The sequence below is a fragment of the Lithobates pipiens genome, unplaced genomic scaffold (genome assembly GCF_037356315.1).
Source record: "Lithobates pipiens isolate NorthernLeopardFrog02 unplaced genomic scaffold, aLitPip1_a1.2 Scaffold_18, whole genome shotgun sequence".
NCBI classification, from domain to species: Eukaryota; Metazoa; Chordata; class Amphibia; order Anura; family Ranidae; genus Lithobates; species Lithobates pipiens.
This window is the reverse complement of record NW_027507758.1, coordinates 478044599-478061430: the sequence shown is the minus strand read 5'-3', so window position 1 is coordinate 478061430 and position 16832 is coordinate 478044599. Positions and strand designations below refer to the sequence as shown.

Genomic DNA, 16832 nt, shown 5'->3' with positions numbered 1-16832 from the left:
ATTTACTACCCTAGCCTGCCTATATACTACCCTAGCCGGTCCATATACTACCCTAGCCTGTCTATATATACTACTCTAGCCTGTCTGTATACTATCCCATGAACAGGAACAAATTCTGGATTGCCGCACTCTTGAAAAAAACGCCTTTCTTTATTTAAAAAAAATCACATAAAAAAACAAAGAACACAGCAGACAAAAGAGCTGACATTTTGCACTAGCAGTAGTGCTATGTAGTAGTAGTGCAGCAGTCCAGAGTTTGTTCCTGTTCATTGCTATCAGCAATTGCCAGCACCTACGGCTTCCGAACCGAGAGAGAGGTTCACCATCTGTGCATGTTCCTGGAGCGGTGAGATTCCCCCCTTCTGTATACTATCCTAGTCTGTCCGTATACTACACTAACTTGTATATATACTACCCTAGCCTGTCTATATACTACCCTAGCCTGTCCATATACTATCCTATCCTGTCCATATACTTGCGGACCACAGCTGGCATGAAGAAGGCGAGCCAGTGGTGCCACTATTTGTCTTTAGTCTGGGTCCAGAGGCACAAATGCAGGCCTTCGGACCTTGGCTGAAGAAATAGATGGAGAGGCGCGTGCATAAATCTTCACCCCCGCCACCTCCAACACATACTGGGGCAGGGCAAAGTGGGTGGGGGCACGGGTGGAGCAAATAAACTTTCACCTAGGGAGGCAAAAATCCTTGCACCAGCCCTGCATCAAAGCCAGGGTTTCTCAAACTTTTTCCAGGCAAGGCACCCTTTAAAATGATGGATGAAGAAACTTTATACACAATACAGATGATCACACATGAGGCCTCATGCGATCATGAGTCCTAGGATTGTCCCAAAGACCGCAATTGGGACCTCCTGGAACTGTGGATGTCTACCATTCCTTCAGACGGTGATACTCTGGAACGTAGCGTGGGAAATATTTTTAAACCCAGTCAGTTTTTGGTTACATACCACAGTTGTTATGTTCTGTTGTTACAATGGTTGATGGTTAAGTATTATGGCCATACTGTTTATTTTTCTATATTGTTATGTGATGTTCTGAAAACTTAACTCCAATATGTCTAGTGTCTGGCTATCCTGAACCCGACTATTCTTCCAATAAAAATATTGAAATATAAAATGATGGACGATATCGAGGCACCCATTCTAAAATGTAAAACTAAGCTAATATTTGTACATATTGCAACAGCATCCATACACATAGAACACCCAATATTAGAGGTGATTTATTCTTTCAAAGCTAATACACTTTTGTACACTAGTGCTGACTAGTGTTCCAGCATTTCTTCTTCCACATTTTCTCTTCCCCCATGCAGCTAACATTGACCTCAGTGCTGACAGAGCGCGGCGGGGGGTCAGATACAGACAAGGATGCTGTACAGGTGCTCAATGTCCTCCTTATAAACCAATGAGGTCAGCAGTTGTTTGGATGCTGGCAGCTGGCCTGCACAGTGCCTAAGGTTGTAACATAACAGAATCAAAACCTGTGGCTTTGTGTAACAAAAGCGGGCTTAATCCTTCAACTGGCTTTTACACAATTTTTTGTACTGTTTTGTGGTGATAAATAATTTGTATGGAATTTGTTAAACACTTCAGCCCTGGAAGGATTTGCCCCCTTCTTGACCAGACAATTTTTTGTGATTTGACACTGTGTCATTTTAACTGACAATTGCGTGGTTGTGAGAAGTTGTACCCAAACAAAATTGACATCCTTTTTCCCACAAATAGAGCTTTCTTTTCGTGGTATTTGATCACCTTTGCGATTTTCTTTTTGCACTATATACAAAAAACGAGCATACATTTTGAAAAAAAAGCAATATTTTTAACATTTTGCTATAATAAATATCCCAGCCCCACCCCACCCCAAAAATATAAGAAAAAAATGTCTTCCTTAGTTCTTCATCAATATACGCAATAGGAGTATATTGATTGGTTTGCTCAAAAGTTATAGGGTCTACAAAATAGGGGGTGGATATATGGCATTTTTATTATTATTATTATTTTTTACTAGTAATGGTGGCGAATCTGCAATTTTTATTGGGATTGCGACATTGCGGCGGACAGATGGTCACTTTTGACACTTTTTTGGGACCATTGACATTTATACAGCGATCAGAGCTAAAAATAGCCACTGATTCCTGTATAAATGTCACTGGCGGGGAAGGGCTTAATACTAGGGGCTGATCAAGGGGTTAAATGTGTGTCCTAGGGAGTAAGTCAAACTGTGGGGGCATGGAACTGCCTGAAGGAGGAGACCGATCGCTGTTCCTACTTAGTATGACCAACAGATGTGTCTCCTCACCCCTGACAGAATGGAGATCTGTCTGTTTATATTGACAGACCTCCATTCTGTGTCTCTCAGGAGTGATCGCAGATGCCCGGTGAACATCGCAGCCACTGGGCACGTGCATCAGCTTCGTCGCCGAGTCAAGGGCGTGTGCGTGTGCCCCCTAGTGGTCTTAAATAAGCTGATGTATACCTACAGCGATTTGCCCAGGGGAGCCAATGTGTAGCAGTATAACTGCGGTGGCTGGTCGTCTAGTGGTTAATGATAATAAGAAAAGCAGTAAAATAGATCCTCCACATCCAGCAACAACAGATCCCCCCCAACAACAATAGACCCCTGCCAGTAACAATACATTTCCCAGCAGCCAGCCCCAATATACCCTAAGCAGCCAGAAACAATAGAACCCTACATTATTAGTAGATCATCCCAAGCAACAATTAACCCCCCAGCAGCAACAGATTGCCCCCAGTGACAATAGATCCCCCAGCAGCCAGCAACAATAGACCAACAATAGACCCTACAGCACACCCCAGCACCCCTTGCCATTATATACATTTTTTCCTGCGGAAAAAAAAATGCCTGAGCATCAATACATTGGTTGTTTTTTATCGTATATATTTATCAGTATCTTTGGTTTATATTCACTGCAAAAGGTGTATATCTATAGTATAGAGTGCTGTATGTATTTACGCACATATTTCTTCGTATTGTCTTATGTGGTGAGAGTTTCCTATTTGTGCCACAGTTTAAATGTTTATCAACGTCCACAAACCTTATTTCAAAATGACTTGTTGTTTTAGGTGGAAAAGAAACACAGCATGAAGTTTGGAAATATAACTCTTCTCTCAATAAATGGATACAAATAGAATTTCTGAATGTGGGCAGGTGGAGGCACAAAATGGCGGCACTGTGTGGTAAAGTTTATGCAATTGGTGGCTTTGATGGCAACCAGAGAATGTACAGCGTTGAAGCATATGATCCTTTTCACAACTGTTGGACAGAGGTAAGTGTGATTTATGTGATGTGAATGTACAATATATGTAAAGCGCTGAGGAAATTGACGGCGCTATTTAACCACTTTCAGACCGGACCATTTTGCTGGCTTAAGACCAGACCACTTTTTGCGATTTGGCACTGCGTCACTTTAACTGACAATTGCACGGCCGTGCGACGTGGCTCCCAAACAAAATTGATGTCCTTTTTTTCCCCACAAATAGAGCTTTCTTTTGGTGGTATTTGATCACATCTGCGGTTTTTATTTTTTGCACTATAAACAAAAATAGAGCGTCAATTTTGAAAAAAACACATTATTTTTTACTTTTTGCTATAATAAATATCCCCCAAATACATATAAAAAACATTTTTTTCCCTCAGTTTAGGCCGATACGTATTCTTCTACATATTTTTGGTAAAAAAATCGCAATAAGCGACTATTGATTGGTTTGCGCAAAAGTTATAGCGTTTACAAAATAGGGGATAGTTTTATGCCATTTTTATTAATAGTTTTTTATTTTTTTTTACTAGTAATGGCGGTGATCAACGATTTTTATTGTGGCTGCGACATTATGGCAGACACATCGGACATTTTTTACACATTTTTGGGCCATTTTCATTTATACAGTAATCAGTGCTATACAAATGCAGTGATTCCTGTCACTGTGTAAATGACACCGACAGTGAAGGGGTTAACCAGGGGGTGGAAGTGTAGGGGTTACGTGTTCCTAGGGGCGTGTTACTAACTGTGGAGGGGCTGGGCTTTGTGTTAGTGAACACTGATCTCTGCTCCAATCACATGAAGCAGAGATCAGCGTCACTTGTTGTTAGGCAGAACGGGGAGATGCTGTTTACAACGGCATCTCCCCGTTCAGCCGCCCCGTGAGGCGATCACGGGTATCCCAGCGGCGATCGAGTCCGCGAGACCCACAACCGGACTCACAGGGGTCCCGACCGGCACGCAAGCGCGCCGCCGGCGGTGCGCACGCAATGGCAGGGCGGCTTTTTAAAATGGACGTACCTGTACGCCAATATGCCTGCCCATGCCATTTTGCCGACGTAGATCGGCGTGCGCCGGTCGGGAACTGGATAAGTACCTTAAATAAATAAATAAACTGTGTTGCTTGTGATCTTCTGCTGTACACATGTTGGCTTGTTGATTGAAAGTGCTTTAACCCTCAACAACCAATCACTTTTTTTACTACGGTTATTAAAAACACTGATTGGTTGCTAAGAGCTATACCATACTGAAAAAGGGTTGAAGTGTAACTTTCCCTTCACTGTTCAAATTTGCTGACCATACCATAGGAGCATATTAAAGCAGCACATCTCTCCTTTTTCTATAGAGAAATATATTTCATGCTATGCTAGGAGCCATGTCATGAAAAAATGAAATCGGGGGTGTCATGTAGGCAGTGTTGCCAACCGTCAGTATTTTTACTGGCAGCCAGTAAAAAACAGGCAATTTTTCTCCTGCCAGTAAAAGCCAGTAAAAGTAAAAGTTTGCCAGTAAAAAATATGACTCTGATGCTTGGTTTGGTCCGGAGTTGGCTGAGACCATCCCAGTGCCTGCTGCAGTGTGATCGGACAGCTCTGATGAAGGCGGTGCCTGAGCATGTCGTGTGATATCATGGTGCAATGAAGCCAAGCAGAGCGACCAGAGGCTCGTGTATGCGGTATGGGAGCAAGGCAAGCTGGGAGCGGGAATGTCAGTGCTGTATAGACTGGAGTGGACTGGAGGGAGCGCTTGGCTTGGAGAGAGACTGTCACTGTGACTCAGGAGAGGACGTGTCATGTCAGTGAGGTGTCATCATCATCTGTGCTGCTGCACTCACTGTGAGAGTCAATTTAATGTGTGTGCTGCCCATTCTAATTTCTTGCCCTCCTCAGTCCTGTCCCTGAGCTACTTACTTACTATATCCAAAATAAAATAAGAAATATGTGTAGCGCCCATAACCCGTTGGAGGGTGGCCTTGACTTATTGGGCTTACCAGTTACCTTTCCTTGGCCTGCTCCTCCCATGTCTAAGGGTTCCCAGGGTTGATACCCAACGACTTGAACACTGACACAGATGAAGTCCCTTTTCAAAGGTTTTATTTTTTGCAGTAAGAACTTTCAAGAACACAGTCTCTTAGGGAACAGAGGGCACGGATGAAGAACTCAGGCACCTTGAACTGCAGGTTTAGGAAAGTCTCTATTTCCACCCAGAGAGTAGCCACTCGCAGCTGGGCACTTCAAGGCTGAACAGATCTCTAGCCAGAGATCATGGCAGTCAGCACGTTGACTCAAACTTGAAAAAACAACTAAGGGTGAGCAGGAACCTGAGCAGGAACCTTTTCCCGCCGTACCTGAAACATTTCCCGCTTACTCAATGGTACTGGAAAAGTGTGAATTCCTTAATGTCCTTCCCAACTCAGTAACCAGGCACTTCTCAGGAGGCCACTTGCCGGCCCTCCTCCGAAGAATCCTCCCCCGGTCACTTCCACGAGCTCTGGTGTTCCTCCAAGCCGAGAGTACACCCGGACACTTTGAATCCTCCCTCAGTTACTGCTCCTCAGACCAGCCGGATCCCTACCCTGGACCAGGCAGGTCTATCAGGGGCCACTGACAGGAACATGTTGCGGGGTGTCGAACACTCTGTGACTGGGACCCCTCACGGGGCCACCCCGATCCTGGAACCAGAACAGACCACACAGGTCTCACAAACACCTCTCCCAAAACACGTGACCCACACCCCTTAAGTACCCCTTCCCAGACTCCTCAGCGGGCCCCCGGCACTCCCACTGATTGACTCAGAGAAGGCTGATACCTAAACATCCAACCAGGCCTGGTTCTGGCCTGTCATGTGCACCTCACTGTTCACATGACCAGGCAGAACTTCCAAACACAGGCTGGCCAGACTGGTGTTAAGGCCTACCTACATAATTAACCCTCAGAACCTTTATTGAGACAAAAACTAAATTTACATGCGTATGACATTTGGTCCCAAATGTCATCCGCTACATATGTTTTTTGCCTTATCTACTTTAAATCATATTGCTAATTGCATATTGTATATGTTTGCAGCCTAAATACTCTCATTTGCACCTAAAACTGTGATTTTGTAACTTTTGGAAATGCCAGTAAAGACGTGGCTGTGCCAGTAAATTGTGGGTGTTGTGTCAGTAAATTTCAATCTTGTAAGTTGGCAACACTGCATGTAGGCTTGGTAAAAATTGTACTGCCTTGGACTGGACTCACACCCTTGTGCTTGTGACAACACGTGGTAAAACTCACGGGAATTGTGCTGTACTGCCAGTGATAGTTTAGGTGCATTATTTTGTGTGTTGATTTGCACTGAGGGCCCCTTTACAGTGAAATTAATTTGAACATGGGGTCAAACTACAGACTGTAAAATATGTACATATGTACATATTCTTAACAAGCAGTACCTGAGCTTAACAAAAGCCTCCCTAGACCTCTGTAGCAGCAGGCACTGTGGACAAGTTAGGGTTTTTGGTTTGACTCCCAACCATGGCACTATCTGCCTGGAATTTGCATATGTACAGATGTGTGGGGGGGGGGCGCTGACATATATACAGGTATGTGGCGGGGGGCACTGACATATATACAGGTGTGTAGGGGGTGGCTGACATATATACAGGTGTGTGGATGGGTGACTGACATATATACAGGTGCGTGTGTGGGGGGGGCACTGACATATATACAGGTGTGTGGGGGGGGGCTGACATATATACAGGCGTGTGTGCTCCCCCAAAACTAGTCACAAAAAATAAAATAACAAAAAAAGGTCCTTTAAGTGCACTGTGTATGGGCGCTAAAGACAGTGCACTGTGAGCAGCGTGACGTCTATGCAATCACGTGATTGCAGGTGAGACTCTTCATTTGCCTGCTTTTGGGAGTCCTTATGGTGCAAAGCAATGCACCTGAACACTCCCATTTTACAGTCATACTCCTTGCTGTGGGGTTTTCTATTGGCACCGCTGTAGGACATGGTTGGTGCTTTTGCAGCGTCACTTCCGGTTTTTCTGTGCCAGTTGGAAACCGGAAGTGACGCAGCAGCTCTGTGGATGGAACGCAAGGCCCAAGTGGAGCCTTCTTTCACAATCTCTAGGCTGAATTGGTAGGTTCAGAGAAATGTAAAATAAAGGAAAGAGAAAAAAAATATTGTCTTCATTTATTTATATTGCTATATTTGTTTCACAGGCTTACAGGTTAGGAATGGCAAATACAGTATCTAACAGTGGAATGGATGCAGAGCAAACACATGACAAGAGTGAGGCTGCAATTGATGGGCACAGTGAGGCTGCAATTGATGTGCACAGTGAGGCTGCAATTGATGGGCACAGTGAGGCTGCAATTGATGTTCACCGTGAGACTACATTTCTTCAAATATAGTTTTTATTCAGTACCAACAGAAGGGAGGAAGGGTCCCCACATTACACGTCAGGGTTACAACACATTCCGGTGTGGAAACATAACTTTTAAGAGAACACAATAAACAGCAAGGTAACCCCATCAGTACATATCATAACAACAATGAGAGGCCCGAAAAGCCGGAAGACCCCCCGGGCGGTATCAATACACCTCCGCCGGGGGGAGCAAGGGCCCTCACTCCCAACCTTTTCCATTTTACAGGGGGAGTCAAGGGAGAAAGGACGATTAGAAAGGGAGGAGAAGGGGATAGCGAGAGGGAGAAAGAGAGAAATAGAGAGAAAAAAGAAAAGAAGGGGGGGTAGGAGACGCAATGGCAGCCAGCGCGCAGATGCTAAAATGGGCTGGCAAAAAAAAACACTAAGTCTGCAAGAGACGTCTACCCTCGTGCGAGAAGATGAAGAGGTTCCAATTGTCCCAAGTTCGTTTAAACACTTCTTGTTTGTTTTGTGATGTGAGGATCAGATCCTCCATCTTCTTCATCTCCTCAACTTTCCTAATCCATAATGCGATAGATGGGGGAGAGCATTGTTTCCACAAAAGAGGTATGCAAGACTTAGCTGCATTCAATAGGTGTCTCAGGATCGATTTTTTATATGTTTTAATGGGGATCTCGGAGAGGTGCAGGAGAAAGAACTCGGGCTCGTCTCGTATAGGGAGCTCCGTAAATCTCTGCGTGATGCAGCGGACTTCTCTCCAGAAGTCTCTCACCCTCGGACAGGACCAGAAAATATGTAACAAAGTGCCCTCCCCCTCCCCGCAGCGCCAGCATCGGTCAGAGGCAGAGGGGAAGCACCTATGCAGTCTAGTAGGTGTCAGATACCAGCGGGAGAGGAGCTTAAAGTTTGATTCTTGAATTTTAGTGCATAGTGAGGATTTAAGTGCCAGTGTAATGATACGCTGGCGTTGAGCAGGGGAAAGCGTGCAATTCAGGTCTTTCTCCCACTTGGACAAGCAAGGCAGCGGGGTCTGGTCCGCTGGTGTGTTCAGTAGACAGTAGGTTTGAGAGAGGGTATGTGGCAACGGGTCCGTGCCCGTACAAAGGTCCTCGAACGTCGTCAGTGGCCGTGTGAAGGCATGGGGATCGGGGATGGAATGTAGAAAATGGTGCAATTGTACCGCCCTCCAGAAAGGCACCCTGAAGGTGCCCGACAAATCAGACAAGGCCGAGATGGACGGCCACTTCCCTTCGATGACAAAACGCGCCGCGTAAATAGGCCCGGAACTCCTGAGAAAGGTATATTCCGAGCGTAGTAAGCCTGGTTCAAATTTCGGGTGGCCGAGCACGGGAAGTAAAGGGGAGGGGGGGGATGTGAGGGCTGCTTGAATAGCCGCCCGATGGCCATGCCGCAAAGTAACACCAATGGTCGGGTGGGATTTCAGGTTCCGGGGTAAGTCTTTAAAGCACCACAAGGCGCTATGCAGCGGTATGCGAGTCTGAGATTGTTCAATCCGAACCCAAAGCTTCGAAGGTATATTGCGGTTCCAATCAAGAATGCGACCCAGGTGGGAGGCCAAGAAATAGCGTCGAAAATCCGGCAACGCGAGCCCCCCGTGCTGCTTGGAGAGGGTCAACTGGGAACGTCTAATTCTGGGCTTTTTATGGGCCCAGATAAAACGGGTAATCAGGGCCTGCACTCGCTTAAAGAAGGAAGACGGGATATGCACTGGGAGGGCCTGAACAAGGTAAGTGAATTTAGGGAGAATGCTCATCTTAACGAGATTACACTTCCCGAACCAAGAGTGGAGATGGTTATGCCACTTCTCCAGTAAGCTGCGAATATTAATCAGTAAAGGGGGGAAGTTCAGCTCATATGTGCGTGAGATGTCCGCAGGGATGTACGTGCCTAGGTATTTCAGGGCCGAAGTCGTCCATTTAAGGTGGAAATTAGATTTCATATCCAACAATGTTTGAGGGGGCAAAGCCACCCCCATGGCCTCAGATTTGGCAAAATTTATCTTTAAGTTGGAAAGAATGCCATAGGTCTTAAACTCAGCCAGAAGGTTCGGGAGGGAGAGTCTAGGTTTCGACAAAGTGAACATCATGTCATCAGCATAAGCCGAAATTTTGCAGGAGATGTCACCCACCTGGAGGCCTATGATATCAGGCTTCTGTCTTATCGTAGAGAGAAACGGTTCCAGTGAAAGGGCAAAAAGCAGGGGGGATAAGGGGCAACCCTGCCTGGTTCCATTCCCAATAACAAAGGGGGATGAAAGCACCCCATTAGCCTTCACTTGAGCCGAGGGATGCGAGTAGATACTACTCACCCACCCCATCATCCTGTCGCCCAGGCCAATGTGACGGAGAACCGAGAACATAAAGTTCCAATTAACCCGGTCAAAGGCCTTTTCCGCATCCGTGCTCACAAAAACACAGGGAGTTCGGGTGGACTGCGCTACGTGCAAGAGATTAAGCACTTTGACAGTGTTGTCTCTCGCTTCCCTTGTGGGTATAAAGCCCACCTGATCAAGATGGATTAGAGATTGAAGGTGCCGTGCAAGTCTCGTCGCCAATATCTTAGAGAATAGTTTCAGATCTAAATTGAGAAGGGAGATGGGCCTGTAACTCCCACATAGGCCTGGGTCCTTCCCTTCTTTATGGATCAAAGAAATATGGGCCCTAAGGGTGTCTCTGGGAAACCTGCCCTCCGAGCCCAATGCATTAAACAACGTCACCAGGCGTGGTCCAAGAATAGGAAGGAGGACCTTGTAATATTGGGCCGTAAAGCCATCAGGGCCCGGGGCCTTTCCCAGTTTCATAGAACCTATCGCCCCCTGCACTTCCTCCAGGGTAATCGGCTCATCAAGAAGTTCAGTAACCTCTGGGGGCAGAGATGGCATGTGGGAGTTTGTGATATAGGCATCTATGTCTCCCTGTCTGGCATCTGTGTTAGGGAGGTTGTAGAGGTTGGAATAAAATGCCCCGAAACCCTCCGCTATCTGAGTAGGGGTCGAAGCTCTGAGCCCAGTCTGGTCCACAATCTGAGGTATATATGACCTAGATTTTATGTCTTTAACTGAGTTGGCTAAGTTCCTCCCGCATTTATCCCCCGACTCATAGGTTAATTTACGGGAAAATTGTAGGGCCGCTTTCGCTTTGTAATATAGCAGATCCGTAACCTGTGTGCGTAGAGTCTGTATTTCCGTGTCTAGGAATCGTGAAGGGGCATGTTTGTGTCGGGCTTCAAAAGCCGCTAGGTTCGAAAGCAGAGGCGCGAGTAGTGCGTTTCTTGCCTTTTTGATCCGCGCACCATGTTTGACAAAAAATTCCCCGGATGACACACTTGTGGGCCTCCCATAACACCCCAGGGTCGACACCGTGCGTGTCGTTTTCTCGGAAATAATTGTCAAGCTCTTTAGTCACCTCTGTCAGGACCTCCGGCGCCTGGAGGAGGCTTTCATTTAACCGCCAAAACAGAGACCTGGGTGAAGGGCTAGCGGATAGAGTGTAGACAAGAGAAATGGGTGCGTGGTCAGACCACGTAATCAGTCCAATAGAGGAAGAGGCCACCAAGTGGAGTTGGTCATGTGGTATCATAAAAAGATCTATTCTGGAATACAGCTTGTGTGGGGGTGAATAACATGTGTAATCCCGTTCCCCAGTATGTTGTAAACGCCAAATGTCAAGTAATTGGGCCCTAAATAAGGATTGTGTTATGCGTTTCCTTGTCGCCACCGGGACTGAAGAGCTACCCGTGGAGGAGTCAGTGGAGGGGGTCAAAGGCACGTTAAAGTCTCCCCCCAGTATTAGTTGACCTTCCTTAAATCTCATCAGGGAGTCCAGGGTCTCCCTAAGAAATTTGTCCTGATGGGTATTGGGGGCATACAACGTCGCCAGTGTGAACTGGGCATCCCCAATCTGACCCTTAAGGAAGATGTATCGACCCCCAGAGTCAGCCAGCACGTCCTGGAAGCGCCACGGCAATCTACTAGAGATCAGAATGGACACTCCCTTTGTCTTGGAGGAGGGGTTGGTAGAATGGTAAGCCAGGGGATAGAGTCTGGTCTGGAGACGGGGAAGTTTATCATCCTTAAAGTGGGTCTCTTGTATGAAGGCCACGTCTGCGTGGGACTTCCGAAGATCTCGCATGAGCATACGTCTCTTTTCTGGGGTGTTCAATCCCCGCGCATTAAAGGATGTCACTGCGATCGAGTCTGCCATAGCGTCTCACGGGGATGGGGGGAGGTCTACAAACTCAGGAAGGGTTGTAAGGGAGGGCAGTATCCAGAAGCAAAGAAGGTGGGGAAAGGTAGAAAGGGGAGGGGAGAGGTATATAGCAAAGGGCAGTAAGTTCAGAAAAAGGAGGAAAAGCAGGAGAGGTCAAAGAGCCGGCACTAGAGCGTGCGGCACAGGGGAATACTAAACCAGCAGAAAACTGCTTATGCACTCACCAGTAAGCTACTGGAAGTTGAGCGCTAACCTATGTGGGTTGGTGGACAGACAGAGCCGGAGAGCGAGCCCCCCAATCCCGTCCCCCACCCCCGGCATATAAAGATGTCGTATCATTTGCCGATATACCAAAAAATGCAATAACATAAACAAAAAAAAAAAAAAAAGCAACTAGCAACCAACCGAAAAATACAAGGTCCCCAGCGACAATCGGAGGGAATTGTGCGCATCTGAGGGAGGAATCACAAAATCAGGTATAACCAACACCACAACTCCCCCCGATCTGAAGCAACTAATGACATAGAAACAAATCTATGGGGTGCATACGTAAGGAAACATTATCCGACTCACAAAGCCCCGCACCTCCCGCCACCCCACATAACAAAACCAAAGTTAACAGTTCCACTCCACCGCAGCAACAAACGTCAAATGGTGGTGGATTGCAGCAAAGAGAAAAAAAAAAAAAAAAAAAAAAAAATATCCGAAATGTTCACCATGCCAGCCGGGATGGAATTAGGTAGCCAACCCCTATCCCCCTCCCCACCCGGGCCGAGAGAATACACGTCCGGTTTCCATGACAAGGAGGAGAGCGACCAAACGCACCAACAACCAATAGACCGGTGGGGTACTCCTAGGGTTATAAGAGTCACAGTCTGTTCTCATCTCATGGAGTCCAGGAGGGGGGGGGGGGGGGCGACGACAACGGGCCGTCCAACACTGGAACGACAACGCCCGCAGCCGTGGACAAGATCTGGAGTGTGCAGCACGTCAGCCGGCATGTGGGCAGATTGCCAACCCCCACCCCCCCCCACCCAGGCCGAGAGAACACACCCAACCAATCCCCACGACCGGGAGGGGGTCAATCAAAGGCAGCAGAGTCAGTTCGGTCTAGGAGAGACAATGAGTAGTAGAGGGTACATGTCCCGGTCTCTCCTCAGAGCAATAGGGGGGGGAGAGGGGGAGGGAACGGCCGGCCGCCCGCCTCCGGGGGGAGACCGCCTCCGCCGAGGCGGTCCACATCCAAAGTGTACACCACATCAGTCAGCATGTAGTAAGGCCACCAACCCCCACCCCACCCCAGCCAAAAGAACACACAGCCGGCCTTCACGATAGAGAGGGGTGCGACCAAAAGCACCATAAATGGCTAAACCGGTGGGGTGCGCTGAATGGTAGAGGATGCATGGGCTGTGCGTACCCCAAAGTACTAAGGCGGGAGCCCCCGGGCAATAGAAGGGATCACTCGGGTAGGCCCGACACAACAAAAAAAAAAAAAAAAAGGAGAGGGGGGGGGGGGACACCCCCATAAGCTGCAAACCCAAACGTTACGACAGGGGCACTGCGGTGGGGGGGTGACAGCCACCAATGATAGGGTGCGCGGTTGTATGCAGGAACAGAGGGCAACCAGTCTACTCACGTGGGCCCTCTCTGGAGGCCGAGCGACGTCTTCGGCCGGCTCTTCGCTGCTGATGCTGCATCGGGCCACGGATCAAAAAAGCACCCGCTCTGCCGGCCTGACGGGGGAGGATCTACAGCCAATCAGGGACTGGGACCGGGTCGGTGCCCAAGAACTGGAAGAGGGCCGGTAGATCCGCAGGGGTTTGCAGTGCGTAGGCGTCAGCATCCTTGCGGAAAGTTACAGACAGGGGGTACCCCCAACGGTAGGTAAACCCTCTCTGCTTCGCAATGTCCAGGAGGGGACGGAGTAAAGCCCTGCGCCTCAGGGTCGCCCTAGATAGGTCCGGGAGAAGTTTCACATTCGCGCCGTCTACATCCACATCGCCGTGCTCCCACGCCCGCCGCAGGATGGTTTCCTTCAGAGAGTAGCGATGGATTCTGCAGACTACATCTCGGGGTCTGCCTGGGTCGGTCGGCCTTGGGCCCAGCGCTCTATGGACCCTGTCCAGCTCGCATTCCATCTCCGGGTTCGCCGTTACCACACGGAAGATCCGCTGCACCAGGGCCCCCAGGTCCTCCGACGCCGAGCTTTCCGGGATCCCACGGAGCCGCAGATTGTTCCGGCGGCTCCGGTCTTCCATATCTTCAAGGTGGAGCTGGAGAGATATAGCAGTATCCCGATGCCGCTCACTTGTCCGCTCCAGTAACGACACCCTGCGCTCCAACGAGGAAGCCGAGGCTTCTCCCGAGGACACCCGCTCCGCAAGAGTTGCGACCTCTCCCCGCACCTCCTGAATGTCCCTGCGGTGGGTTTCCTCCAGGCGCAAAATCAGCGCTTCAATGTCAGACCTGGTAGGGAGGGCCTGGAGGAGAGTCCTAATGTCATGGTCCGCAGAACGGAGGTCGGGTGGAGGGCTGACTGCCATCGATTCTCCCTGTGTATTTCCCTGGGTACTCCGGGGGAGATCGCTGAGTGTAGGAGAGTCGGGAGGGGCCGCGCTGCTACTCCGTGATCCGGTCGGCAGACGAGCGACACGTGCAGGGCCTCTGGAAGCCGCGGGCGAAGTGCCCGCGGAGGGGCTTTGTAACTGCTGGAAAAAGCGGTGGATATCGCCCGATTTGCTGGCGACAGGGGTCCCCCGGGTTGCTGCTCTCGTCCTGTGTTGCTTAGCAGGTAGCATACCGGTATACAGTCACGGAGATGCCGGGTGAGGGAGGCCGGGACCAGGAGCTCTGCAAAAAACCTGCCTCACTCGGCCATGTCCAGGCCACGCCCCCGTCGAGACTACATTTCATGGGCACAGTAAAGCTGCATATGATGGGCACAGTGAGGCTGCATATGATGGGCACAGTGAGGCTGAATTTGATGGGTACAGTGAGGCTGCGAAAGATGGGCACAGTGAGCCTTCATTTTATGAGCACAATGAGCTTGCATTTGATGGGCACAGTGAGGCTGCAATTGATGGGCACAGTGAGGCTGCATTTGATGGGCACAGTGAAGCTGCATTTGATTGGAACAGTGAGCCTGCAATTGATGGGCACAGTGAGGCTGCATTTGATGGGCACAGTGAGCCTGCAATTGATGGGCACAGTGAAGCTGAAACTGATGGGCACAGTGAGGCTGTATTTGATGGGCACGGTGAGCCTGCAATTTGATGGCCACAGTGAGGCTGCAATTGATGGGCACAGTGAGGCTACAGTTGATGGGCACGGTGAGCCTGCATTTGATGGGCACATTGAGCCTGCAATTTGATGGGCACAGTGAGTCTACATTTGTTTGCTGATTTAAAAAAATTCACTGATTCATGGTACATTTATTGTATTCTTTAACAGTTGACTTTAACATTAACATTTTCAATATTTTATCTAGCTGTAATGATACATAATCATAAACATAATCATAATCACCCGATAAATGGCTATTAATGGTCCTGCATTACTAACAGTTTAATTTTTCAGTTTGTTTGCACCCCCTCAAAAATGTTGAGCACCAGCCGCCACTGATAGAAGTATAATGAATAAATATTTAGCACCTGCTCTCCCTCAACATTGACATGACGGTTCAGCAGGAATCGGCTGACTCGGTCTCTGTGTACTGCAGACTGTTCAACAAAAGTCGGAGGACCAGCTCCTGTCAAACAGTCATGCTGAAAAAACAACATTCGATCAATGCTTGCAGCCAACGGCCTCTGTCAGAATACAATAGTGCGGCAGGGTAGATCCCTGCATCACACTTTGTTTTTGTTGATGTAGGGATCTGTCAGTTTTTTTTTTTGTTCAACCAGCTGAAAAACAACTGAATATGTATACCTTGCTTTACATCCTTCTAATGTAAACACAGAGCTGGTACTTGAATGTCCACAGCCACAGGCGCACTTTTAATAAAATGCACATCAATGCACAAAAACACATGCAAAGGTGTGAGTGGGCCCTTAGAATACAGCTGATGAGGTCTTTCCACAAACTCATGAGCTGTGACTCCCCTCCTTTTCCCACCACAACCACCTCCATTATTAATCAGTGAAGCTGCTCATTGCAGTAATGGATTAAAAGTGAGATGCAGAATGAGTTATGGTCTCAGCAATGGGAGTAATGAGTACACGAGAAGCTGTAGTGTAACTGCTAATTTAGTTTCTACGTACTACTTAAGTTTGCTTTAAACCTCTGCTTCTTAGTAAAAGTCACAGAACATTGTAAAACAATCACATTATGAGAAGAGAGGTTGGTTGAAAAGCACACTGCTGAGATAATTAAGTAAACTTAAACATACATGCGATAAACATTGGTCTATTCTTAGACAAAAATGTTAATGAAAAGAGCAGATGGACCTTTTGGTGTTTGTATTTTTCTGCTTCAGTCGTCTATGTTTCTAAATATATATATATATATATATATATATATATATATATATATATATAATTAAAATTTTTGTGTTCGATTAATCATTTAAAAAAAAAAATCGATTAATCGACTAACTTTTAGCTGATCTCCTTGCATTTCAAATCTGCATTAGTCAGTGGTAAATGTGGTATACACTATATACAATCACCCGACACTAGTTAGTTTCCACAATCCATGACTTAACTTCACAGTTCACACAAATACGTTTTAAATTCAAACTGTAGTACTGATGTAAGTCATTTTTTTTTCCACAGTAGCATGACAATCCCTCCACCTCCGGTCTAACTAATCACTCTCACCTTATAGCATGGACCCCTGTGCAAACAGGTGGTCATGCAAGCGGGTATCAAAAGGGTTAACACGGACCATAAATTTCTCTCACATCTCCTTAGATCTCAGCAAGGACGCCAGGTCATG

At 47.6% G+C, this 16832-nt stretch overlaps 1 protein-coding gene across 1 annotated transcript in view; it reads left to right on the top strand.

Moving 5' to 3' along the window:
• KLHL6 (kelch like family member 6) overlaps positions 1-16832 on the top strand; it is a 109226-nt gene that overhangs the window by 69660 nt on the left and 22734 nt on the right. The window contains exon 5 of the mRNA XM_077488370.1: positions 3103-3305. Coding sequence (XP_077344496.1) covers positions 3103-3305 — 203 coding nt within the window. The remainder of the gene's footprint in view (positions 1-3102; positions 3306-16832) is intronic.